Genomic DNA, 24745 nt, shown 5'->3' with positions numbered 1-24745 from the left:
CTGGTGACTCCACATGTATGGGAGGAGACATGTGGTAGTCTGCAGCCCTCCCCGGATCAGCAGAGGGGGTGGAGCAGAGACTGGGACGGCTCAGAGAGCGGGGTGATTGGCCAGGTACAACTGGGGAGGAAAAGGGGGAGATCCAAAAAAATGCCCATGCTAGGTGTGATTGGTGGGTATATGTGATTGTATGTGTATATGCAGGATGTATTCCTGCCTTCTGCCTGTTGCATGCTGGGAAAGGCTCCAGCCAACAGACCTTGTCCACCCACCCCTCTAACACCATGACTTGGACCAAGCAGGCATAGAGAATGGATGGATGAACAGATGGACACTGACGCAAACATTAAGCTTAGCATGGTATCACGACGAGGCCACAAGCGAGGAACAAACATTGTGGAGTGTTACCGAGAAGCATTCTGAGAACCACCGCAGCTTCTTCACCCTGACGTCTGAGCTCAGCTTGTCCAGCTCCTGCTTGATGTCTCTGGACACTTTACCACAAAGCAGCGGGGGCGAGCCAGGGACCATAGCTCTGTCTATGCGGGAGAGACAACACAGGGTTGAAGAGAAGAGAAGAGAATAGAACAGGAGAATAGAATACAGTAGAATAGATCAGGAGAATAGAACAGAACATAATAGACTAGGATAGAATAGAATAGAGTAGAATAGAACGGGAGAATAGAATAGAACATAATAGAATAAGATATAATAGAATAGAGTAGAATAGAATGGGAGAATAGAATAGAACAGGAGAATAGAATAGAACATGAGGATAGAGTAGAGTAGAATAGAACAGAGAGTAGAATAGAGTAGAATAGATCAGGAGAATAGAATAGAACATAATAGAATAAGATATAATAGAATAGAGTAGAATAGAATGGGAGAATAGAATAGAACAGGAGAATAGAATAGAACATGAGGATAGAATAGAGTAGAATAGATCAGGAGAATAGAATAGAACATAATAGGACAGGATAGAATAGAATAGAACAGGAGAATAGAATAGATCAGGAGAATAGAATAGAACATAATAGAATAAGATATCATAGAATAGAGTAGAATAGAACAGGAGAATAGAATAGAACATGAGAATAGAATAGACCAGGAGAATAGAATAGAGTAGAATAGATCAGGAGAATAGAATAGAACATAATAGAATAAGATAGGATAGAATAGAGTAGAATAGAACGGGAGAATAGAATAGAACAGGAGAACAGAATAGAACATAATAGAATAGAATAGAACAGGAGAATAGAATAGAATAGAACATGAGAATAGAATAGAACATAATAGAATAGGAGAATATAAGAGAACATAATAGACAGGATAGAATAGAACAGGAGAATAGAATAGAATAGAACATGAGAATAGAATAGAGTAGAATAGAACAGGAGAATAGATTAGAACAGAACAGGAGAACAGAATAGGATAGAGTAGAATAGAACAGGAGAGAATAGAATAGAACAGGAGAATAGATTAGAACCGAACAGGAGAATAGAACAGGATAGAATAGAACAGGAGAATAGAATAGAATCAAATAGAATAGAATAGAACATAGTAGAACAGGATGGAATAGAATAGAAGGGGCAGAATTCAGCTGCAAAGCGAAGAGCCGATTGAAACGAAACAGAAAGAGAAGGAAAGAGATTCAAAAAGACAAAAACCAAAGCGGAGCATGTTTCCTAAACCCAGCCGTACCCGTGTTCCCTATGATCTTCTCCCAGGGCTGGTCAGTCAGGATGTTGAGCAGCAGAGGAGAGATGAACGGCGTCAGAGACCACAGCCGGACTGTGCTGTCTCTGCTGCAGCTGGCCATGGTGAACGGACAACTGGGGTGACACGTTAAACCTTGAAAGAGAGCGTGTGTTATAAAACACCTTTTGTCAGCTACACAGGTTGGGTGAGGACAATGACACTATCATCTTTATACATGATAATAACAGGAATATCATCACGACAGGGCAGGAGAGTGGCCCGCTGAGTAGGCTCGTTGGTAATAATATCATCCTGAAAGTCTCCGTCAGCCACTGCTGTTTATTCACCACCTTCGCACCAACAACGCATCTTCACATGGGCAACCAGGCATGAGGCACCTCATCGTCAGCGGCGTTATTATCCGCGGAAGCTGGCGGCACGAAGTCTGGTTTGCAGCGGCGTCATCCGGTACCGGTGTGGGAAAATGGCAGCACGAATTCACATTTTGGGCGGCCTCACCCAGTACTGTCTACGCAGTGTCTTTGTCCACGTCTGTGTCGAAGGTTTGTCTTCGTTGGATGGCTGGGAGAGCTGGTGCTGGATCGGCTGGGAGAGCTTGGTCTGCTGTGTCCTGTGGGCCCAGGGACCACGGCCCTGCCTGGAGCTGTGCCCGAGGAGGTAACACCGAGGGCGGTCTGACAGGATGCGGGAGCGGGGCAGGCTAAGCTAACCGCTAGCCCATGCAGACCGGCAGTTCCGATAACACCGAGGGCGGTCTGGCGGCGGCCTCACCTGGCGTTGATTGTGGTGTTTTTGGTGTCGTCGTGTGGAGTGCGGGGAGGTGTATCAAGGGTGTCTGGCTGGGAGAGCTTGGTCTGCTTCTTCCAGCGGGCCCGGGGACCACTGCCCCTGCCTGGAGTTGCGCCCGAGGAGGAAACACAGAGGACGGTCTGACAGGGCGTGGAAGTGGGACAGGCTAAGCTAACCCATGCAGACCGGCAGTCCCGCCAGTCTGCATGGCTGGCGTTCGTTCCCTTGGACAGTGATTTTTTTTAGTTTAGCTTGGCTATGTGTGTTAGTTTGGATATGTGTGTTGTTGTAGTTTTTGGATGTGTTTTTGCCTGTGTGTTGCACTGCTGCAGACTGGGGGCAAACAGCATCTCCTGATTCCTGATTACTAGTAAGTTCTCTGAGTTTAACTAGATTTGATAGCGGACATCAAATGGAAATCATCCACAGCTGTTACAAACCATTTAAGATTTGTGACGGCGAGGCTCCCGTGCAATACACATCAGGGGCCAGAAAGCACATGATTTTGCAGCTGTACTGAAAGTACTGTGGACGAGGAGGCCTGCCCTTCTTACAATGCTGTCTTACCATAGACGTCAGCTCCGTGGTCATAGACAGTATCGAGACACGTCCCATCCCTTGTATCCCACACTCTGATTGTATAATCCCACGAACCTGTAAAATATTACAGTGTCATGCATTAAAACAAATTATATCACTTTGATAGTATAGAACAGTCCCACTAGCCTGCAGTCTACACATGTATACCATATGTTACACACCAAGAACCGTAATACTATATACTAGTACGACATGTTAAAATACAATCTAGTGCAATATACACCACTGCATTTCTCCACACAACTGGATCATTTATGCAAATGGACTTGTAACACAATAATCCCGTTTTTCTTTGCAACAAGTGTTCTCGTTAAAATTGATGTTAAAATTATTTCGACAGGCCCTCAACTTGTTTTGTGTATTTTTCTACTTGCCTTCACTTTGCATCCCTCTCAAACACAATGACTATCACATAGATAAGTCTACACATATGAATATATACAAATTAAATAAAAACATGTGCAGTGTTGTAAGACTTAATGTGGACCACCCCAGGCGTTAGCATTGGTGTTTCTCTAGCAACAGTACCTGAGGTGAGCAGATAAGGAATCTCTGTGTTCCACAGTAATCCTCTGACAGGGGCGGTATGACCACTCAGCACATTGATACAAGCATCCTGGGTATAGTCCCATATACGAACAGTACTGCAGGCAGACAGCACAGGAGACAGTCAGATCAAACTACAGGATGTTGCAATATCCCATTACATTTCTGCATATGAAATTATGAAAGGCGATAAATGTTTTTAAATCTCCTCAGAAAAGGATACACCTGCTCTTGCAAACTGGAAAGATTGAAAACGTGAATATGAGAATGAAACTGGAGCTTTTGGACTATTTTTTTGCATAATCCTCAAGACAGCATTTCTACCTCATTGCTTGATTATTATTTGTTAATCTCACTGTGTTCACTAATATGTTCCTGTTACTAAACCAAACTCTTGCACTCTCGTCATGGCTTTACTGCTGCAACATCCATCCACCCATTATCCAAACCGGTTATTTTATGCAGGGCCGCGGGCAAGCTGGAGCCTATCCCAGCAGTCATTGGGCAACAGGCGGGGAGACACCCTGGACAGGCTGCCGGGGCAACACATTCACACCTAAGGACAATTTAGTATGACCAATTCACCTGACCTACATGTCTTTGGACTGTGGGAGCAGCCTATTTTTGACAGAACTAGCCAGAGGGCTTGGCGATTTATGGAATCAAAAGCTTTGGTTAAGAAGGCCATGTACAATGGTTGACTTTGTTCCTGGGCTTTTTCTTGGAGTTGTCGAGCAGTAAAAATCATGTCCATGGTGCCTCTGTTAGGACAAAAACAGGTCTGAGATTATGGCAGAATGTCCTGTGATATTGGGAGGCGACTGTTGGCCAAGACCCTACCCAGGACTTTCCCTGTGGTGGAAAGCAAGGAAACGCCACAGTAGTTTCTGCACTCAGCTTTGTCCCCTTTCTTAAAGATAGACAATGAGTGTGTCCCTAAGTAGCACAGGGATTTCCTCTTTTCTCCCATATTTTCAGTAGCAAGGCACGAGGAGTGTAGGTCCACCTGCCCTCAGTACTTCTGCTGATATTCCATCAGGACCAGTAGCCTTGTTGATTTTCATCTTCCTGATGGCATCCTGGACTTCTCTTATACCAGGTGCTGCTGCCATGTCCTCCCCTTTGGGTTGTTGAGGGAGCTGTTGGAGGGCATCCATCTCAGGGCTAGAGTCCCAGTTTAAAAGGTCCTGGTAGTGCTCTTTCAAATGTGCTTTGATTGACTCGTTGTCTGTTAGCAGTAAGAAACCATCTTTGGAGTGAAGGGGGGTTAGACGGCAGTGGCTGGGACTGTACATGGGTTTAGTAGCATTGAAGAAGCCTCTGGTATCCCCAGCATTTGCAAGGTGCTGGATTTCAAGGGCCTTCTTCGTCCACCACTGGTTCTTCAATTCCCTGACCCAGCTTTGGGCGGCTGACTTTGCTCTTGCATGGGCAGCTCATTTGATTTGGTACATGATGTCATTCTGCCAGATGGTAAAAGCTTGCCTCTTGATGTTGATTAACCGTTGGATTTCCAGGTCATTCTCATCAAACCAGTCTTGGTGGTCCTTTATTTTATGTCCAAGAGTGGTTTTTACAGATGCCAGTGACTGCAGTCCTGAGCATATCCCAGCGGCTTTCAATATCATCCGGCTACTGCTTGGGCATTGATGGACTGAGCATGGCCTGGAAATGTTGACGAGAGGAGGTATCAGTAAGTCTTTCGAGGTTGAGCATTGGGCGGCTCTACTTTTTCTGCAACCTTCTTTTGTGGTAAAGTTGGATGGACAAGACGGTGGATAAGACGGAGTGGATAAGACGGTGATCTCAGAGGAATAGTAAGTGGATAAGACGGTGGTCAGTCCAGCAGTCATATGCACTGATCATCACTCTGGTGAATAGTACCTCGTGTTGGTCACTTTGATGGACAATAATATAGTCCAGGGGTGGCTAACCATGTGCCATGGAGAGCCATGTGTATGCAAGTTTTCATTCCAGCCGGACTCCACACCAGGTGATTTCACTGATTAACAGCCCTTCAACCAAAGAGGAAGACTGTATCAGTGAAATCACTTGATGTGGAGTCGGGTTGGAATGAAAAACTGCATACTCATGGGTCTCCATGGCACATGGTTAGCCACCGCTGATATAGTCAACTAAGTGCCAAATGCTAGAACGAGGGTGCATCCAGGTCGTTTTAAATTTCTTCTTTTGGTGATGACAAGCCCATGTTTGGAGCATGTTGTTAAAAGCAGGATGCCATTGGAGTTTGTGTTTCCAACTCCTTTGCCAATTATGCCTCTCCATAAGTTGTAATTTCCTCCTACTCCGGCATTGAAATCTCCAAGCAGGACTAGCTTATCCTCCTTGGGGACTTTGGTGAGAACATTGTCAAAGTCGGCATAGAAGGTCTCCTTTACTTCATCTTGTGCTTTATGTGTTGGAGCGTATGCACTGATGACAGTGATGCTTTGGTTATTTACAAGCGCTAGTCGTATTGTCATCAGGCGTTCATTGATGCCTAAAGGAAGCTCAGCAAGGTGGCAAGTGAGGCTGTTTTTGATGGCAAAGCCCACATTCTGAGCTCAACAGCTGCTTTTCCTCTCCAGAAAAAAAGTGTAACCACCCTTCTCCTCTTTCAGCTGCCCTTGGTTGGACAATCAGGTTTCAGAGAGTGGCACTATCAATCTGGAATCTTCTCAGCTCTTGGTTGATGATGGCAGTACGCCGCTCAGGTTGATGCTGGACTGATTGTCCATGAGGGTTCGTATGTTCCAGGCTCCAAAATATATGTGTTTCTGTTTCTGATTGCATGGTGGTGATCCCTCTGGATGTGGTGGTCCAGACAGGAGGTATGAGGTAGACTATGTTTAGGGCACCTTTTCTAGCTCCCTCCCCAACTGGGGTGAGCAGAGCAGATCCTAAATAGGGTTGCTCAGTCGTGGGTGCAGCAACCCAGAAGCCCCTCTGCCTCGGTCCCAGGGCTTAGTGACTGATCACACAACCACTGCCTATGTGCCAGGTTGTGGCTAAGAGCTGCCAGACTTCCCTGTCCTGCCCCCCATCACCTCTTCCTGATCACCACAGAGCTTTGACCCTGGATGTTTAAGGGTTGATCTTTGTGGGAGGACGCCTGTGCATGACAGCTTTTTCCGTGGAGTGGCTGATTCGCCTGCAGCCACCACAAAGTCCTTGGCACGGGATGGCCAGAGTCCAATGGCATGGAGAACCAAGACGGGATCACCCTCTATTGCAGCCTTCACCCGCCTTCACTGTCGTTGTGACCTGGAGACATCTTCTTCCAGTTCCACCGTTGAGGTCTTTGTTGGATCGCACCTCTTCTGGAACCTCCCTCTTGACCTATCCATCTTGGGTGACCCTACCAGGAGCCAAGCTCCGGACAGCATAGCTCTTGGAATCATTGGTACATGCAAGCTTCTCCACCACAGCAAGGTGGCAATCCAGGAGACGCATACACACGCACGCACACACTAACACATGTACACACACACACACACAGGCACAGAGTATCTCACCCGTCGTCTGATCCGGAACACAGTATTCCCTCTCTCAGTGGAGACCACCGGACGTGGAACACTTTGGCCTGGTGTCCTGTGAAGACCTTAAGTGGCTGGTCGGAGCTGGTGGCCAGGTAATAAACACGAACGTTTTTATCCTCACAGCCAGTAGCTATCATGTCCCTAAAGCAAGAGAAGGATGACAGAGGTTAAAAAAAACTCCCCTCTCTTTCATAAATCTTTGAGTATTCATATGTAATTATGGATTTTTTTAATCACATAATGCTGCTAAATGATTGTGGAAGGTGACTATTACTGGACAGACCGAGACAAAACAAGATGAATGTACATGGTAGGTGCTGACATACTCTTTAAAGATATGACATGATAACAGAGAAAACCCTCCAACACAGTAATTTGGGAAACACAGCGTGAGGGGGAGAAATAAAAATGTCAAGGGAAAGCTACATTATAAGGTTGAGTTTGCACCATCTGATTTTTGGAGACAATGACGATGACAAAATAAAGTGGCTTTCATTTTGATTCATTCATTTCATTATTGAAAAGTTGCATCTTTAACTTTTAATGCAATTGTGTGTGGGAGGGGACTAGACATTGATTGGCAGGTGGAGAGGTCCAGCATTGGTCCCACCAGCCAATTAGGTGTATCTTTACCTCCATTTAATGAAACATGCAAGGTCCCAGGATACGTCCAGGGAATTAAAATCATTCTTGTTTGCTTCAAAACCCCACACAGTTACCAGATAACCAAAACACCTGCTTCCTGCAGATTTCTTTTACCGGGACAGTCGCAGTCCAGATTAGCCAGAGAAAGATGTTGACCACATGAATGTTCATTCATTCATCCATCCATTCATCCACCCATTCATCAATTCATTCATTCATCCGTCCATTCATTCATTCGTTCGTTCGTTCATTCATTCATTTATTCATTCATCTTCAGCAGCTTCTCCGGGGTCGGGTCACGGTGGCAGTAAGCTAAGTAGGGCAACTCCAGACGTTCCTCTCCCCAGCAACGCCCTCCAGCTAATCCTGGAGGATCCCAAGGTGTTCCCAAGCCAGATTGGACATGTAGTCCCTCCAACGAGTTCTGGGTCTACCCCGGGGTCTCCTCCCAGTTGGACGTGCCCAGTAAACCTCCAAAGGAAGGCACCCAGGAAGCATCCTAATCAGATGCCCGAACCACCTCAACTGGCTCCTTTCGATGTGAAGGAGCAGTGGCTCTACTCCGAGCTCCCTCCAGATGTCCGAGCTCCTCACCCTATCTCTAAGGCTGAGCCCAGACACCCTACAGAGGAAACTCATTTCAGCCGCTTGTATCCACGATCTCACCCTTTCGGTCACTACCCAAAGCTCATGACTATAGGTGAGGGTTGGAACGAAGATTGCTGGTAAATTGAGAGCTTTGCCTTCCGGCTCAGCTCCCTCTTCACCACAACGGTCCGGTACAACGTCCACATTACTGCTGATGCTGCACCAATCCGCCTGTCAATCTCCCGCTCCATCCTACCCTCACTCGTGAACAAGACCCCGAGATACTTGAACTCCTTCGCCTGAAGCAACAATTCATCCCCAACCCGGAGGGAGCAATCCACCATTTTCCGGTAGAGAACCATGGTCTCAGACTTGGAGGTGCTGACTCTAATCCCGGCCATTTCACACTCAGCTGTAAACCGCCCCAGTGTGCTGGAGGTCACGTTCTGATGGAGCCAACAAAACCACATCATCTGCAAAGAGCAGAGATGCAATTCTGAGGTTCCCAAAACGGACACACTCCTCACCTTGGCTGCACCTTGAGATCCTGTCCATGAATATCACAAACAGAATTGGAGACAAGGGACAACCTTGGCGGAGTCCCACACCCACCAAGAATGTGTTTGACTTTCTGCCAAGAATGCGGACACGGCTCTCACTTTGGGTATACTACAAGGACCGGATGGCTTGTAGCAACTGCCCCGGTACCCAGTCACATTCATTCATGTGGTTCCCACATGAATGTGCTGCTGAAACATCTGCAGGAAGTATGATCTCATCGAGTAACCATGGACCAGTATCGCCATGGGATGCCACTAGTGACACAGTGAAACCATGACTTGAATAATTTATCCTGTTTTGTAGGGAACAGGGGCTCCTACAGGCTCTTTTTTCAGTATGAAGCAATTACTGCATGTTGATACTGTCTATGGGGCAGACGGAGACTGACACAGATGAGCACTTTAAGAGTGAAAACCTGGAAGTATCAAAATGTTTGTTACTGAAACAGCTGTTAACTCATATACAGCACGATTCCTGACAAAGAAAACATCTGGAGGAAGGCAGATGATACCACCAACAGTGTAGACATACACTGAAAAGATGGACACAGACAGACACACAGACGCATAGACTGACACAGACACACAGACACACACACAGACAGACACACACACACAGATAGACAGACACAGACAGACAGATAAACAGACAGACAGACAGACAGATAGACAAGACAGACACATAGACAGACAGATAGACAAGACAGACACATAGACAGACAGATAGACAAGACAGACACACACACAGACAGACAGACACACACAGATAGACAGACACAGACAGACAGATAAACAGACAGACAGACAGACAGATAGACAAGACAGACACATAGACAGACAGATAGACAAGACAGACACATAGACAGACAGATAGACAAGACAGACACACACACAGACAGACAGACACACACAGATAGACAGACACATATAGACAGACAGACAAAGACACACAGACAGACAGATCTTACTTGTTGTTCTGGCTCCAGTCACAGCCAAATACAGCAGCAGGATGTTTGTACTTGTGAAAGATTTTACCATCAATGCTCCGGATGATGCTGTTGTCAAAGCAATACAAACACACATACAACAAGCTTAGCCACGTCTGACATATAACAAATGGTTTATGGACAAATATAGCATTTTCCTCTCCCGACGCAACAACTGACAGTTGGCTACATGTCCATGTGAAGGCGGTCGGTTGTTTGGCACTGACCAGAATCCATCTCCACCACAGGTTGCAATCCTCTTAGAGTCCTTATGGCTCCATGATATGCAGAAGATACCATTCTTACCATGCTGAAACAAACACAGAAACAGAGGAAATTGAAATTCTACAGTCCTTGTGGATATCATGCCATGCTGGTTGTGGGGAAAGAGAGAAACATGAGGCGAGATAGGGATGTCCATAGCGACCATCTAAGTTTTGCTAAGTTTGATTATTATTGACATAATCAAAAATGGGACTATCAACGTGATGATAAGATATTTCCATATAATGATGCCACATGTTTGTCGTCGGGTTGGATTCACTGCCAAATGACCGACCATTGTCCAGCACACAGATGAGACACATAGCCACAATCAGAGACATGTTACCACATTGATGTACTATATCTCGTAGACACACCTGTTCTTTCTTTAGCTATGCTGACCTTTTTCGAGAAATGAACACTACCGCTTTGTCGGTAATTGTTGTTGTCTTCACCACTACAGCCTACACAACACAACACAACACAACTAAAGAAGACATCAGATAAGAACAGCTGACCTCATTGAAGCGCGTGATCATCTTTCCCTTCTTGACGTCCCAGATGAAAGCTCCATTCCGAGATGTGGCCCCTGCAATGCAGTTCAGGTCTCCTTCACAGTGTACACACACACACACACACACACACACACACACACACACACACACACACACACACACACACACACACAGAAGAGGTGATTAACACAAACAAATTAACAGAATAAATTGTAATATAAAGATGTTCCTCATTGCTGACAGGATCACATGTCTATCCCCGCCCCCCTTTTCTCCCCAACCGTACCCGGCCAATCACCCCACTCTTCCAAGCCGTCGCTGTCGTTGCTCCACCCCCTCTGCTGATCCGGGGAGGGCTGCAGACTACCACAGGCCTCTTCCGATACATGTGGAGTCACCGGCCGCTTCTTTTCACCTGACAGTGAGGAGTTTCGCCAGGAGGACGTAGCATGTGGGAGGATCACGCTATTCCCCCCAGTCCCCCCCGAACAGGTGCCCCGACTGACCAGAGGAGGCGCTAGTTAGGCGACCAGGACACACACCCACATCCGGCTTCCCACCGGCTGACACGACCAATTGTGCCTGTAGGGACGTCCGACCAAGCCGGAGGTAACACAGGGATTCGAACCGGCGATCCCCGTGTTGATAGCCAACGGAATAGACTGCTACGCCACCCGAACACCCAATACTCAAGATTTCTTTACTACTTTTTACTCCTAAAATAAATTGAACAGCTGTTAGTGTATAGCCCTCTGTAGACCTCTATGGAATTCTAAAACAGAGTTAAATGTGCAGGATGGGGAATATTTACATATACAGACACCACAAACATATCTAAGAAAGAAAACCACATCGGAAAGGAATTAGAGGATAATTCTGTTTTTTTTACAACCTGGCTCTTATTTTCATAGTTTCTTCCATCATACATATCAGTGATGATGCCATTTTACTCACCAGCTTCATTCAGTAGATGTTGGACGTGGACCACTGCTGGACTCAGCTTTACAGTGGTGTCTTATGGGACAACTGAACAGTGTCAGGCATGACGTCCAATTTAACCCAACTATCTAAACCACGTAAAGTTAAAAGTTATGACGTGAGATGTCCAATATGGTCAATGGTGGAGGATGTTGCTGATCTACTTCCTGGTTCAGCCTGCAGGAAGTAGCAGCCTGTACTTACCGTAGGCAGTATAGTAACATCCATAAACTAGGCGGCCAGCACCACAGAGAAGTCCTAGATGATGGAGGAGTCATGGACACAGTCTGGCTGAGACACGAGGAGGGGTTGTTGTTTAAAGACTCCTGTGCAGTTGTCCCATAAGACACCACTGTAAAGTCCAGGCGTGGCCCATGTCCAACATCTACTGAAGGAAGCTGGTCAGTAAAATGACGTCATAACAGGTATGTATGATGGAGGAACACTCTGGGGGGACAAAAGACCCACATTGCTAAAAAATTGCTTTTCTTAGTCATTAAAACATGAAAACGATGCAGGAAAATGTGGACACATAGGTGAGACATGATGTTTAGTTCACACATTCACGTCAGTAGTTATGTTAGTGATGGTCTGACATTTATTATTAACCCGGGTACCATATCTGTGTAGTCACTGATGTTGCCCTACTATGTCTGTTAGGCCTCTGTGTGTGTGTGTGTGTGTGTGTGTGTGTGTGTTTACCAACCAGGAGCCCAGGACAGGGAGTAGATGACTCCTTCGTTTCCAGGGGAGGTGTAGACAGCTGTGAGTGTGTTGGTGTCCCAGACTTTAATGGTGCCGTCAAAGCTCGCTGTAGCTAGCAGGCTCGGATCATCCGGCTTGAACTTGCAGTCAAAGATGGTCTCTACGTGACCCTGAAATGGTCCAGAAAAAGAGTAATATTCAGATTATTATTATAATCTCCAATAAACAGTACAAGGCTTGAACGAAGACCCATGTATGGACACTCGTGTAATATTTCACATCTCATCTACTCCCATATTTTCGTAATGTGTGTGTGTGTGTGTGGTGTTAGTGTAGATCGTGTAGAAAACTAAAGCACTTATGATCCTAATTCTTTTTGGAGGTGGTAGGTATTGTCTCAGAGAGTAAGGGAAAAATCCCAGAAAATTAAAATTATGCATAATTATGCATAATTATGCAAAATATGCAGCATTTTTCTAAAAATGGCTAAAAACCACTTTTCTCGGCATTTCAGATGATTCTGAGCAGCTTTGATTTTTTCACCTATATATGAAAAAAAATTTCTGGGGCTTATAAATGTTTTGGCATTATGCAAAATATATGCATTTTTGCAAAAATGCACTTATGATCCTCATTTTCTTTTGGAGGTGGTAGGTATTGTTCCAGAGAGGACCAGAAAAATAGCAGAAAATTAAAATAATTATAATAATTATGCATAATTATGCAAAATATAAATTTTCTAAAAATGGCTAAAAACACATTTTCTCTGCATTTCAGATGATTCTGAGGGGGGAGGGAGCTGGAGTGGGGGGGGGGGTTTAGGGGCAGGGGGAAGGCGGTTAGCTGGCAGGATGAAGAGGAGGGAGATTTAGACGGGTGGAGAACCAAACTGCTACATTGTAGCAGGGTTCTTCTAGTTACCCTAATATGCTCAACAGTGAACAATAATATGTTTTATTAATGTTAGAGTATCACAACATACAGCGTTCATACATTTCTTCCACTAACGCTTTTCAATGACTTTTCCATGACTGTTAGCTTAATTTTCATAACCAATACAAACTACTTTTTAGGCATTTTAGCTAGCTAGCTAGCTAGCTGAGGCACATGTTAGCATACTTAGGCAGTCTTAAGCCTCCTACAGACTACAGATATGGATGTAGACTGTACGACAACGCCTACTGAATCGCAGGACACGACGCAAGTGACTAAACACGTCATCAGGGTGCGCGTCGCATCAATGCGCGTCATCAATCTAGGCCGCCGGTAGAGCAAGATGACGCCCAGCAGGAATCGAGCCCTTTCAATAGTCGCCACAGCTCGTTTTGCTCATTTTGTTGCTGGTTTTGGTTCGTTTTGTTGAATCCATCGCGTTTGGGGTCACAGATGCCAACAGTGTGTTTGTTTGTGTTTAGCACCAGCAAAGATTGTGCGTGGCGTTGATCGGTGCGTCATTTCCTGCTGCATTTCTATTGGTTGGTTGGGTGACGTAGGTCGTAGCAGTAGGCACACTGTGAGATGGTCGTCCTACATTTCTGACCCTGTCAGACGTTTGTCCCAGGCTATAATCGGTCGCAAGACCGTCATAACGGCCGTGTTTGAACCCGTCTCACAGCGGGACGTGGGGCCACCGTTTTGGAGCCACGACCAAAGTTGTCGCCACGTTTATTCATCTTTCACCTGAGACGGCCCACATCACACAGTCTGTAGGAGGCTTTACACACACAGACAATGGAGATGTTATAGAACCTGATAATGTAATAAATTCCCAATAATGTAATAACCCCGATAATGTAATAACCCTGATAATGTAATAACCCCGATAATCTAATAAAAATCTGCTCTTGAGGCCATTGAAAATGCAATAAAACCTGATAATGTAATAACTTCCTGATAATGTAATAAAGTGCATGTCCCAATAATGTAATAAACTTTTTACCAATAATGTAATAATGTGTTACATTAACGGGACGTTGTTACATTATCAGGCTAGCCTTCATTTCCCTGGTCCTGATAATGTAATAATTCCCCAATATTGTAATAATTTAACAGCAGACCACCCATAAATGGATTCAAGTGGTGACACAGTTTAAGCAACGCAAGCTCGAGAGGTCTAGCGCTACCGACAGGTCAAAGTTGGACGTGCATGAATGCTCTACTCTTCCTCAAAGCTACCTCCAAGCTACTTCCACGTTTTTCTCAGTTGGATCATTTTATTACATTATCAGGAAGTTATTACATTATCAGGTTTTCTTGCATTTTCAACGGCCTCAAGTGCTTTTTTTATTACATTATCAGGGTTATTACATTATCAGGGTTATTACATTATCAGGGTTATTACATTATCGGGGGTTTATTACATTATCAGGTTCTACATAATTTCACCACAATTTTTCCAGGGCCTCGACATTATATGTTCAAACTGACTGACTTTTTCAGGTTTTTCATAACAAAGTGATCCTGGAACATACCAGGTCTCGTAGGAAGTCCCATTTTTTGGCCCCCATATCATAAAGTCCAACGCCTCCATCCATGAAGCAGCAGACAGCGTGACCCGGAGGCAGAGAGAAGGACTGGTTTTGAGACAGGGTTGGGGGAGGAACTGCCTCACTCGTGGAACTGGTATACAGGCTTTTACTGGGAGAACAGAAACGAAGAGCTACGGAGAAAAATGGCAGCCAGACCACGTTAGTCAGATTATTTCATGGTTTGTCCACATTAAAAAAAAAAACAGACGAACGCTTTTCCATATCGGCTAAACTTAGGAGACAATATGATGTGAGGTCAGAGCTGCAACCATGAAGATCGAAGATCACAAAGTTCATGTACAGGAATGTCCATTTCGTTATTATCTATCACCTGGTAAAGCAACAATGATACAGCTATAACTCTTGATGCATTAAAGCCTTTGCTTCTGAAGGTGTACTATACTTTCCACAAAAAAAGGCCACATATATGAACCTTGTCACCAGAGCAGATATGCAGAACTTCCTCTCTCATGGACCAACCAGACAGAAGCTTTACTTGGTGCAACAAAGACAACATGTTAACACAAGATAGAATTGGACATTTATTTAGCTAGTGAGCAGTGATTGGCCCACCAGAGAGCATAAGGCAGCATTTCCTCTCTCTGGTGGACATTCCTGTGGAGGCAGGGAGATGTTTAGGAGAGATGGCAGTGGAGTTTCAAATAGATTGTTTAACCGAATCTTGGAAAGTGAGAGGATTCTCGAGGAGTGGAGAAGAGGCATATTGGTACTGATTTTCAAGAACAGGGGTGATGTGCAGAACTGTAGCAACTACAGAGGCATCAAGTTGATCAGCCACAGCATGAAGATATGGGAAAGAGTAATAGAGGCTAGGTTAAGAGGAGAGGTGATGATCAGCGAGCAGCAGTATGGTTTCATGGATGAAGGTCAGAAGTAGTTACAAGTTCCTCTCAGGAATGAATAAAGTATTCTGATTCTGATTATGTCTTTGTGGATTTAGACAAAGCACATGACAGGATGCCAAGAGAGGAGGTGCGGTATTGTATGAGGAAGTCGGGAGTGGTAGATAAGTATGTAGGAATGGTGCAGGATACGTATGAGGGCAGTGTGACAGTGGTGAGGGGTGTGGTTGGAATGACAGATGGGTTCAAGGCGGAGGTGGGATTACATCAAAGATCGGCTCTGAGCCCTTTCTTGTTTGCTATGGTGATGGTGATGGACGAGCTGAGAGTGGAGTTTCATTGGACTATGATGTTCACGGATGACATTGTGATCTGTAGTGGGAGTAGGGAGCAGGTTGAGGAGAGCCTGGAGAGGTGGAGGTATGCACTGGAGAGAAGAGGAATGAAAGTCAGCAGGAGCAAGACAGAATACATTTGCGTGAATGAGAGGGAGGACAGTGGAATGGTGAGGATGCAAGGAGTGGAGGCGACAAAGACATATGAGTTTAAATACTTGGGGTCAACTGCCCAAACTAACGGGAAGTGCAGAAGAGAGGTGAAGAAGAGAGTGCAGGCAGGGTGGAGTGGGTGGAGAAGAGTGTCAGGAGTGATGTGTGACAGAAGGGTACCAGCAAGAGTTAAAGGGAAGGTTTACAAGATGGTAGTGAGACCAGCTATGTTATATGGTTTGGAGACAGTGGCACTGATGAAAAGACAGGAGGAGGAGCTGGAGGTGGCAGAGATGAAGATGATAAGATTTTCATTGGGAGTGATGAAGAAGGACAGGATTAGGAACGAGTATATTAGAGGGACAGCTCAGGCTGGACGGTTTGGAGACAAAGCAAGAGAGACAAGATGGAGATGGTTTGGACATGTGTGGAGGAGAGATGCTGGGTATATTGGGAGAAGGATGCTGAATATGGAGCTGCCAGGGAAGAGGAGAAGAGGAAGGCCAAAGAGGAGGTTTATGGATGTGCTGAGGGAGGACATGCAGGTGGTTGGCGTGATAGAGGAAGATGCAGAGGACAGGAAGAGATGGAAATGGATGATCCGCTGTGGTGACCGATAACAGGATCAGGCGAAAGTAGTAGTAGTAGTAGTAGTAGTAGTAGTAGTAGCAGTAGTAGTAGTAGTGTCTGTCTCTGGTGGACCAACCAGAGAGAATCATCAAAGACAGTCAACTGGCAAAAGACAGTAATCTAACAGAGTGGAAATCTCGAGATTTCCACTTAAACCTAATGTAAGTGGTGGTAAGGTGAGTGTTGTTTAAGCTAAATTCAAAATTAATGAGAGTCAGTCGTGCTGTTGTGTAAGCACCACCCCCACCGACAAGCAATAAACCCCAGTTGAACCTGTCTTGATGAATTCTCAGTTATCCAGGTAAGACAATAAAGGAAGGCTGAATCAGTTCATCTTCAGTCTAGACTGAAGATGTCATTTAATTTGAGTGACGCAACATAGAGGTCAATAAACGTTGTATCCAGATGAACTGATTCCACCTTCTTTGACCTGGTTGAAGCTGAATTTTACTTATTGATGTTGTACTATCTGTTGGGAGGTCTCGTACCAGCCTGTTCTGTTGTGCTGTTAGACCCAACATAGGGTTCGGACTCTTTTAGGAAATCACCGGGACTTTTCAAAGACATTTCTCATGACTTTTGCTCAGATATACATGATGGACATCGCTTGTGGAAGATAATGTTCAGTATTAACTGTCAGTGGAAGCCTTGGCCTTTGAGCACTTTTAATCGCTCTGTGTATGAATTATCAAAAAGTGACTTTTAACCGTCATTTGGAAAGTGGATCAGAGGGCAGAAGCAAAAGCAGCGCCAGAAATATTTAAGGTTACATAATCCAAATGAATATCTAATCTAAGCTAATTATCGATTCAAGCAAACCAAGTAACAACACAACATCAAGTAACACACGAATAACCTGGAACAAGTGAAACACGATATTAATATTAGTTCTTTAAGTTGGTTGTGAGGTTGCTGCTCTCGTGCTACAGTGTAAATGAAGTTGTGTGCATGTTTTAGTGAAAATGTTTGCTGCGAATGGCCTAAAAAGTGGTATTAGTAATAGCTGAAGAGAAAAAAAACAGTTTTGTGGGGGTCAAAAGAGCAAATAATGTCTCACATCGTGGGTCTTACCTCCTAATTATGGAGCACTTTTTGGTGGGGGTGGAAAATGTGAGAAGTTCTCTCTCTTTGATTTAAGAGCATGCACTTTGTTACCCTTGTTGGTTTTAAAAGCTTGTATTGTTTGTGTTACCCTTCTTGGCAGGAGGCGAGTTGAGCACATGCAGAGCGTGGAATCCAGTCTTCTTCAGCTTAAAGTTGTCAAGAGGGGTGGAGCGCGAGACGTTCCATATTCTCATGACTCCGACCTGGGAGTCTGGGAAAGACGGAGGGACAAGGATAAATTATGTTTTCGCTAACGGAAAAACACAACCTGTTTTTGGTTTGGAGAGGAATGCCAGGAACGCCATATTCCCAGTAGAAAAACCTTGGAATTTAAAGAAAGAAACAGTAAGTCAACATTAAGAGATGAGTCAGTCACATAAGAAGACAGCCAGTCCGTCAGATTGACAGTGAGTCACTATCTCAGATACTTATGTGGATTGGTAGCTGATCTTCTGGCTAGTTGCTGAGTAAATGTTAAATAATTCATTCATTCATTCATTCATTCATCTTCAGCCGCTTCTCCAGGGTCGGGTCGCGGTGGCAGCAAGCTTAGTAGGGCACTCCAGACGTCCCTCTCCCCAGCAACGTCCTCCAGCTCCTCCTGGGGGATCCCAAGGCGTTCCCAGGCCAGACTGGACATGTAGTCCCTCCAGCGAGTTCTGGGTCTACCCCGGGGTCTCCTCCCAGTTGGACGTGCCCGGTAAACCTCCAAAGGAAGGCGCCCAGGAGGCATCCTAATCAGATGCTCAAACCACCTCAACTGGCTCCTTTCGACACGAAGGAGCAGCGGCTCTACTCCGAGCTCCCTCTGGATGTCCGAGCTCCTCACCCTCTCTGTAAGGCTGAGCCCAGACACCCTACGGAGGAAACTCATTTCAGCCGCTTGTATCCGTGATCTCACCCTTTCAGTCACTACCCAAAGCTCATGACCATAGGTGAGGGTTGGAACAAAGACTGACTGGTAAACTGAGAGCTTTGTCTTCCGGCTCAGCTCCCTCTTCACCACAACGGTCCGGTACAACGTCCACATTACTGCTGATGCTGTACCAATCCGCCTGTCAATCTCCCGCTCCATCCTACCCTCACTCGTGAACAAGACCCCGAGATACTTGAACTCCTTCACTTGAAGCAACAACTCATCCCCAACCCGGAGGGAGCAATCCACCATTTCCCGGTAGAGAACCATGACCTCAGACTTGGAGGTGCTGACTCTCCTCCCGGCCATTTCACACTCAGCTGCAAACTGCCCCAGTGGGCGCTGGAGGTCACGTTCTGATGAAGCCAACAAAACCACATCATCTGCGAAGAGCAGAGATGCAACTCTGAGGTTCCCACAATGGACACACTCCTCACCTTGGCTGTACCTTGAGATCCTGTCCATGAATATCACAAACAGAATGGGAGACAAGGGACAACCTTGGCGGAGTCCAACACCCACCGAAACGTGTTTGACTTTGTGCTGAGAATGCGGACACAGCTCTCACTTTGGTTATACAAGGACCGGATGGTAAATGTTAAATAAATAGCTCCTTATTTCCTGTGGTCGTGAAAAGAAAAAAAAGGAACAAACTGCTGCAATATTTAACATTTGATAAAGATTAGAACAGGTGACTATTATACCAGTCCAGGTGGGCTGGTATAATACACATGTAAGAGCCAGCTAGCCTCGAAAACTACCTCACATCCTTTTAGATTTTAACTTAAGATAATTCCAAAGCACCTTTACCCCCAACCGCAGATCAAGAGCAACACTAAATACTGTTCCAACTGCACGTTTTGGGTTGACTCTCAAACCCACTCACTGCAAGGACTCAACGATATCCCCAGACATGCAAAAACCACACACACAGAACGACCGACCCCCCCCCAAGATTGGACAGCCCTGGGGTTCGAACCCAGGACCTTCTCGCTGTGAGGCGACAGCGCTAACCACTGCGCCACCGTGCCGCCCCCATGCTCTGCAATAAAGGCAACCCGGATCAGTACAAATACACATCACAGGGACACAAGCAAACACGGACAGATGTGAGAGACTGCTTCCAGCTCTTGCCATCAGTAATGAACATCAGCAAGACCAAATGGGACCTCCAGCCACACAATGCAGAGAGATACTGGACAATATCAGAGTTACAGCTGTGACACACACACACACACACACACACAGACACACACTCTTCCTCACCTCCAGTGATGAACATGCCCGGTGCAGATGGGACCCAGGCGAGACACTGGACAGACGCAGCAGCCGAGGGGAGAGAGAAGGTGGTGATACAGGCCAGCGCCTCACTGTCCACCAGCCTGATGCCATTATGGAGGTTAGACACTACGAAAGAGAGGGAGGGGAGGGGAGGGGAGGAAAGAAGAGTTTCCCATTATAAAGGACGGACATGACTGTCCCCACATTTGAGTCCTTCCTTACTGGACGACGCCTATTCAACATGCACACTAAACTATTAAGACATGCCTTCACACAGACATGGCTTTATTTTTCTTACTAATTCCTCTCATAATAATAATAATAATGGATTACATTTCTATAGTGCTTTATCTAGACACCCAAAGCACTTCACACTGAAGGGAGGAAACTCACCTCAACCACCACCAATGTGTAGCACCACCTGGAAACCCACCTAATGGAAAGCCAGGCCATACACCATCCCCCTCTCTGTGTCTTTCTACTGAGGCGTTGTCCTTAAAGAACGTGCAGCTGATGCATCCTTCTGCTTCCAAGCTGCAAATGCAGCGCATATTTACAGCCATCTTCAGCTCTTCTTTGGATTCTCACGGTCCCCCCCCCCCATTTTTCTCCCCAATTGCACTTGGCCAATTACCCCACTCTTCCGAGCCGTCCCGGTCTCTGCTCCACCCCCTCTGCCGATCCAGGGACGGCTGCAGACTACCACATGCCACCTCCCATACATGTGGAGTCACCAGCCGCTTCTTTTCACCTGACAGTGGGGAGTTTCACCAGGGGGACGTAGCACGTGGGAGGGTCACACTATTCCCTCCAGTTCCCCCTCCGCCCTGAACAGGCGCCCCGACCGACCAGAGTGGTGCAGCGACCAGGACACATACCCACATCCGGCTTCCCACCCTGCAGACATGGCCAATTGTGTCTGTAGGGACGCCCGACCAAGCCAAAGGTAACATGGGGATTCGAACCAGCGATCCCCGTGTTGGTAGGCAACGGAATAGACTGCTACACCGACGCCCTGAATTCTTATGTTTTAGACTAATCCATGGAATAATCAGTCATCCTGCACAAATGACTGAATGAATACCTTACTTTGTGCACGATTCCCTGGATGAAAGACTGAACTCCTGAGAAACTAAAGACCACAAATACCAGTAGACGTGTTTGTTACCTGATCTGTCAGTGGTGCTAAACTCTGACCCATCTCTACAAGTCCATCCAACCATTCATCATCTGTACCCACTTAATCCAACTCAGGGTCATAAGGTCTACCCCAGCTTGCATTGGGTGGAAGGCAGGGAGACGCCAGTCCATCACACAATGCACAGTTATTTACACACCATTCACCCCTATGGGCAATTTGGATACTCCAAGTCACCTAATGGCCCCTACAGACTGTGTGATGTGGGCCGTCTCAGATGACTAAACGTGGCGACATCTTTGGTCGTGGCTCCAAAACGGTGGTCCTACGTCCCACTGTGAGACAGATTCACTGTGAGACAGGTTCAAAGACGGCTGTTATTACAGTCTTGCGACCGAAGATAAGCTGGGACAAAAGTCTGACGGTGTCAGAAATGTAGGACGACCATCTCACAATGTGACTGCTGCTACGACCTATGTCTACTAACCAACCAATAGAAATGCAGCACGAAATGACGCACTGATCAACATGATGCAGAATCTTTGCTGATGCTAAACACAAACAAACAAAGTTGGCATCTGTGACCCAAATGCCAGGGATTCAACAAAACGAGCTAAATGACCCACAAAACGAGCAACAAAATGAGCCAAGTGAGCTGCGGCGACTATTGAAAGAACTCGATTCCTGCTTGGCGTCATGTTGCTCTACCAGCATGTATGCTGATGATGTTTTTATTTACTTGCATCATAGCCTGCGATTCAGTAGATGCTATCGTACAGTCTATATACACATCACACTTGATGTCGTACCCAAGTTTATCAGATCCATATCACACAGTGTGGCTTGCAGTAAACTTATAGGACTGCTAAACTCACACAGTCTGTAGGAGGCTGGCTTAACATGCATGCCTTTGGATTGTTGGGAGGAAACCCACACGAGCACAGAGAGAACATGCAAAGTCCACACAGACAGACAGACTGGAATTGAACCCAGGACCCTCTTGCAGTAAGGTGACAGTGTTAACCGTGAAACCCACTGAGCTGCCTCCTTCCACAAGTTATCGCGCTCTTCTTCTTCTTGTAATCCTTCAGTAATTGCTAATGATGTCTGACATTTTACGCTAACACCCAATAAATGAACAAAAAGTTGCTCTTCAACTCCAGGTGAGTTTCATTTTGATATACTTTATTAATCCCTCCTGAGGAAATTCAGCTCTGCGGTTAACCCATCCTAGCTGTGTAGCTAGGAGCAGTGGGCAGCCGCCGTGCAACACCCGGGGACCAACTCCAGCTCCTCCCCGACTGCCTCGGTCAGGGGCACAGACAGGAGTATTAACCCTAACATGCATGTCTTTCTGACAGCGGGGGAAACCGGAGCACCTTGAGAATCCCCACCGCAGACCGGAGAGAACATGCAAACTCCACACAGAGGACGATCTGGAAGGACCCCCAAGGTTGGACTACTCCGGGGTTCCAACCCAGGACCTTCTTACAGCGGGGGAAACCGGAGCACCTGGAGAATCCCCACCGCAGACACGGGGAGAACATGCAAACTCCACACAGAGGACGATCTGGAAGGACCCCCAAGGTTGGACTACTCCGGGGTTCCAACCCAGGACCTTCTTACAGCGGGGGAAACCGGAGCACCTGGAGAATCCCCACCGCAGACACGGGGAGAACATGCAAACTCCACACAGAGGACGATCTGGAAGGACCCCCAAGGTTGGACTACCCCGGGGTTCCAACCCAGGACCTTCTTGCTGTGAGGCGACAGCGCTAACCACTGGGCCACCGTGCCACCCAACTGAACAAAAGTCTCACCTTGTCAAGCATTATAACATTAATGTTGCTTCGTACCCAGTAAATAGTCGGTTGAAAGAGGGTCCCACTCCAGAGCTGTGACAGGGTCTTCTTCATCTGTCCCTTCTAAAGACTCTGGACGCAGCACATGCTTTTGACTCTTATACCCTGGACAAAAAAATGAGAGGAATTACTCAATGTGTGTGTGTGCGATTGTGTGTTTGTGCCTGTAAAGTAAACAGGACACTTGTGGTCTCTTGGTGTATTTGTATCTGTGTTTCTCTGCCGGGTTTCTCACCCACCCAACTACCAAGCTTGATTCAAAGGTCTGCCAGTCTGTCCATACCTGGCTGGAAAATGGACAAACTTCCATCCGTGTGACCAAACACAAATTTCCCCTTTTTGGAGGGATGCCATCTGAAGAGACAAATATCAGAGAGGAAGGAATGGGCTTCTTTGTGCACCGTCACTCCTGGGTCGGGGCCCCCGTAGACCCAGATATAGAGGGGCCCTCGATGGGAGACAAAAGTCACACCATCCGCCGAGCTCAGGCACCAGCTGATCGATGCAGGGATGCCTGCAAGAAGAGAAGGAGTTACTCCTATGATGTACTTGGGAGAAAACTCAAGACAGCCTACCTTTACTTGCTAAAGCCTGATTATAAACTTATAACACATGAGTGGAAAGGGTATATCTTGAAAAGGCGACAAGCCCATCTACACACAGGGGGACAGATTTAAGATTTTGACCTTTTCGTAGTTTGGTTGAAATGTATAACCCTCAACACAAGGGGTTCCAGACTACCTTGCTTATCTTAAGAGTGTTTATTGTTATCTGCCTCAGATTGGTCAGCATAGAGAGGGATCCTGTTTCCAAACTTATGATTGGTTAAGGGGCGGGACTAGCATGCAGAGCAGGTCAGCGTAATGGAGCTAAAGGGAGTGCGAGGTTGTGCTCCTCCGACACCACAGCTAGTGTGTGCTTTTCTCTCAACATAGTGGCTCGCTGAAAAAACAAGCTTCATGTACGATTTTGGTGAACGTAGCAGTAGCCTAACCTTAACCCAGCCACTGAGGATGCACATACCAGGGCATTCCTAGTGCCGGTCCCAAGCCCGGGTAAATGAGGAGGGGTGCGTCAGGGAGGGCATCCGGCGTAAAACCTTTGCTAAATCAAATATGCGGATCATAAAGGTCTGGGTTACACAAACTATGCTACTGTTGGGTGAAGGAGAAGGAGAGGGAGAAGGCATGTCCAGAGGCAGTGGGAGAGGAGGAAGGGTAGGAGTGTGGAGGTGGAACTTTGAATGTTGGCACTATGACTGGTAAAGGGAGAGAGCTGGCTGATATGATGGAGAGGAGAAAGGTAGGCATAGTGTGTGTGCAAGAGACCAGGTGGAAGGGGAGTAAGGCCAGGAGCACCGGAGGAGGGTTCAAACTCTCCTACCACGGTGCAGATAGGAGGAGAAATGGGGTAGGGGTATTTCTGAAGGAAGAGTAAGTCCAGAGTGTGCTGGAGGTGAAGAGAGTGTCAGACAGAGTGATGAGTATGAAGCTGGAAATCG

General features: G+C 46.3%; 1 protein-coding gene across 2 annotated transcripts in view; it reads right to left on the bottom strand.

Annotated features, from left to right (window-relative positions):
- Positions 1-24745, bottom strand: part of wdr17 (WD repeat domain 17) — a 54231-nt gene that overhangs the window by 26896 nt on the left and 2590 nt on the right. For both annotated transcript variants that reach the window (XM_056280745.1, XM_056280746.1), the window contains exons 3-16: positions 23528-23758; positions 23239-23349; positions 20230-20370; positions 18136-18258; positions 14906-15093; positions 12436-12604; positions 10755-10846; positions 10200-10282; positions 9955-10041; positions 7170-7334; positions 3637-3752; positions 3076-3162; positions 1702-1851; positions 409-539 (exon numbers count right to left, since the gene is read on the bottom strand). In XM_056280745.1, the coding sequence (XP_056136720.1) occupies positions 409-539; positions 1702-1851; positions 3076-3162; positions 3637-3752; positions 7170-7334; positions 9955-10041; positions 10200-10282; positions 10755-10846; positions 12436-12604; positions 14906-15093; positions 18136-18258; positions 20230-20370; positions 23239-23349; positions 23528-23758 (1874 nt within the window). The remainder of the gene's footprint in view (positions 1-408; positions 540-1701; positions 1852-3075; positions 3163-3636; positions 3753-7169; positions 7335-9954; positions 10042-10199; positions 10283-10754; positions 10847-12435; positions 12605-14905; positions 15094-18135; positions 18259-20229; positions 20371-23238; positions 23350-23527; positions 23759-24745) is intronic.

The sequence above is a fragment of the Lampris incognitus genome, chromosome 5 (assembly GCF_029633865.1).
Source record: "Lampris incognitus isolate fLamInc1 chromosome 5, fLamInc1.hap2, whole genome shotgun sequence".
Taxonomy (NCBI): domain Eukaryota; kingdom Metazoa; phylum Chordata; class Actinopteri; order Lampriformes; family Lampridae; genus Lampris; species Lampris incognitus.
Note: the sequence above shows the minus strand (reverse complement) of the source record. Positions and strands in the feature narration are given on the sequence as shown.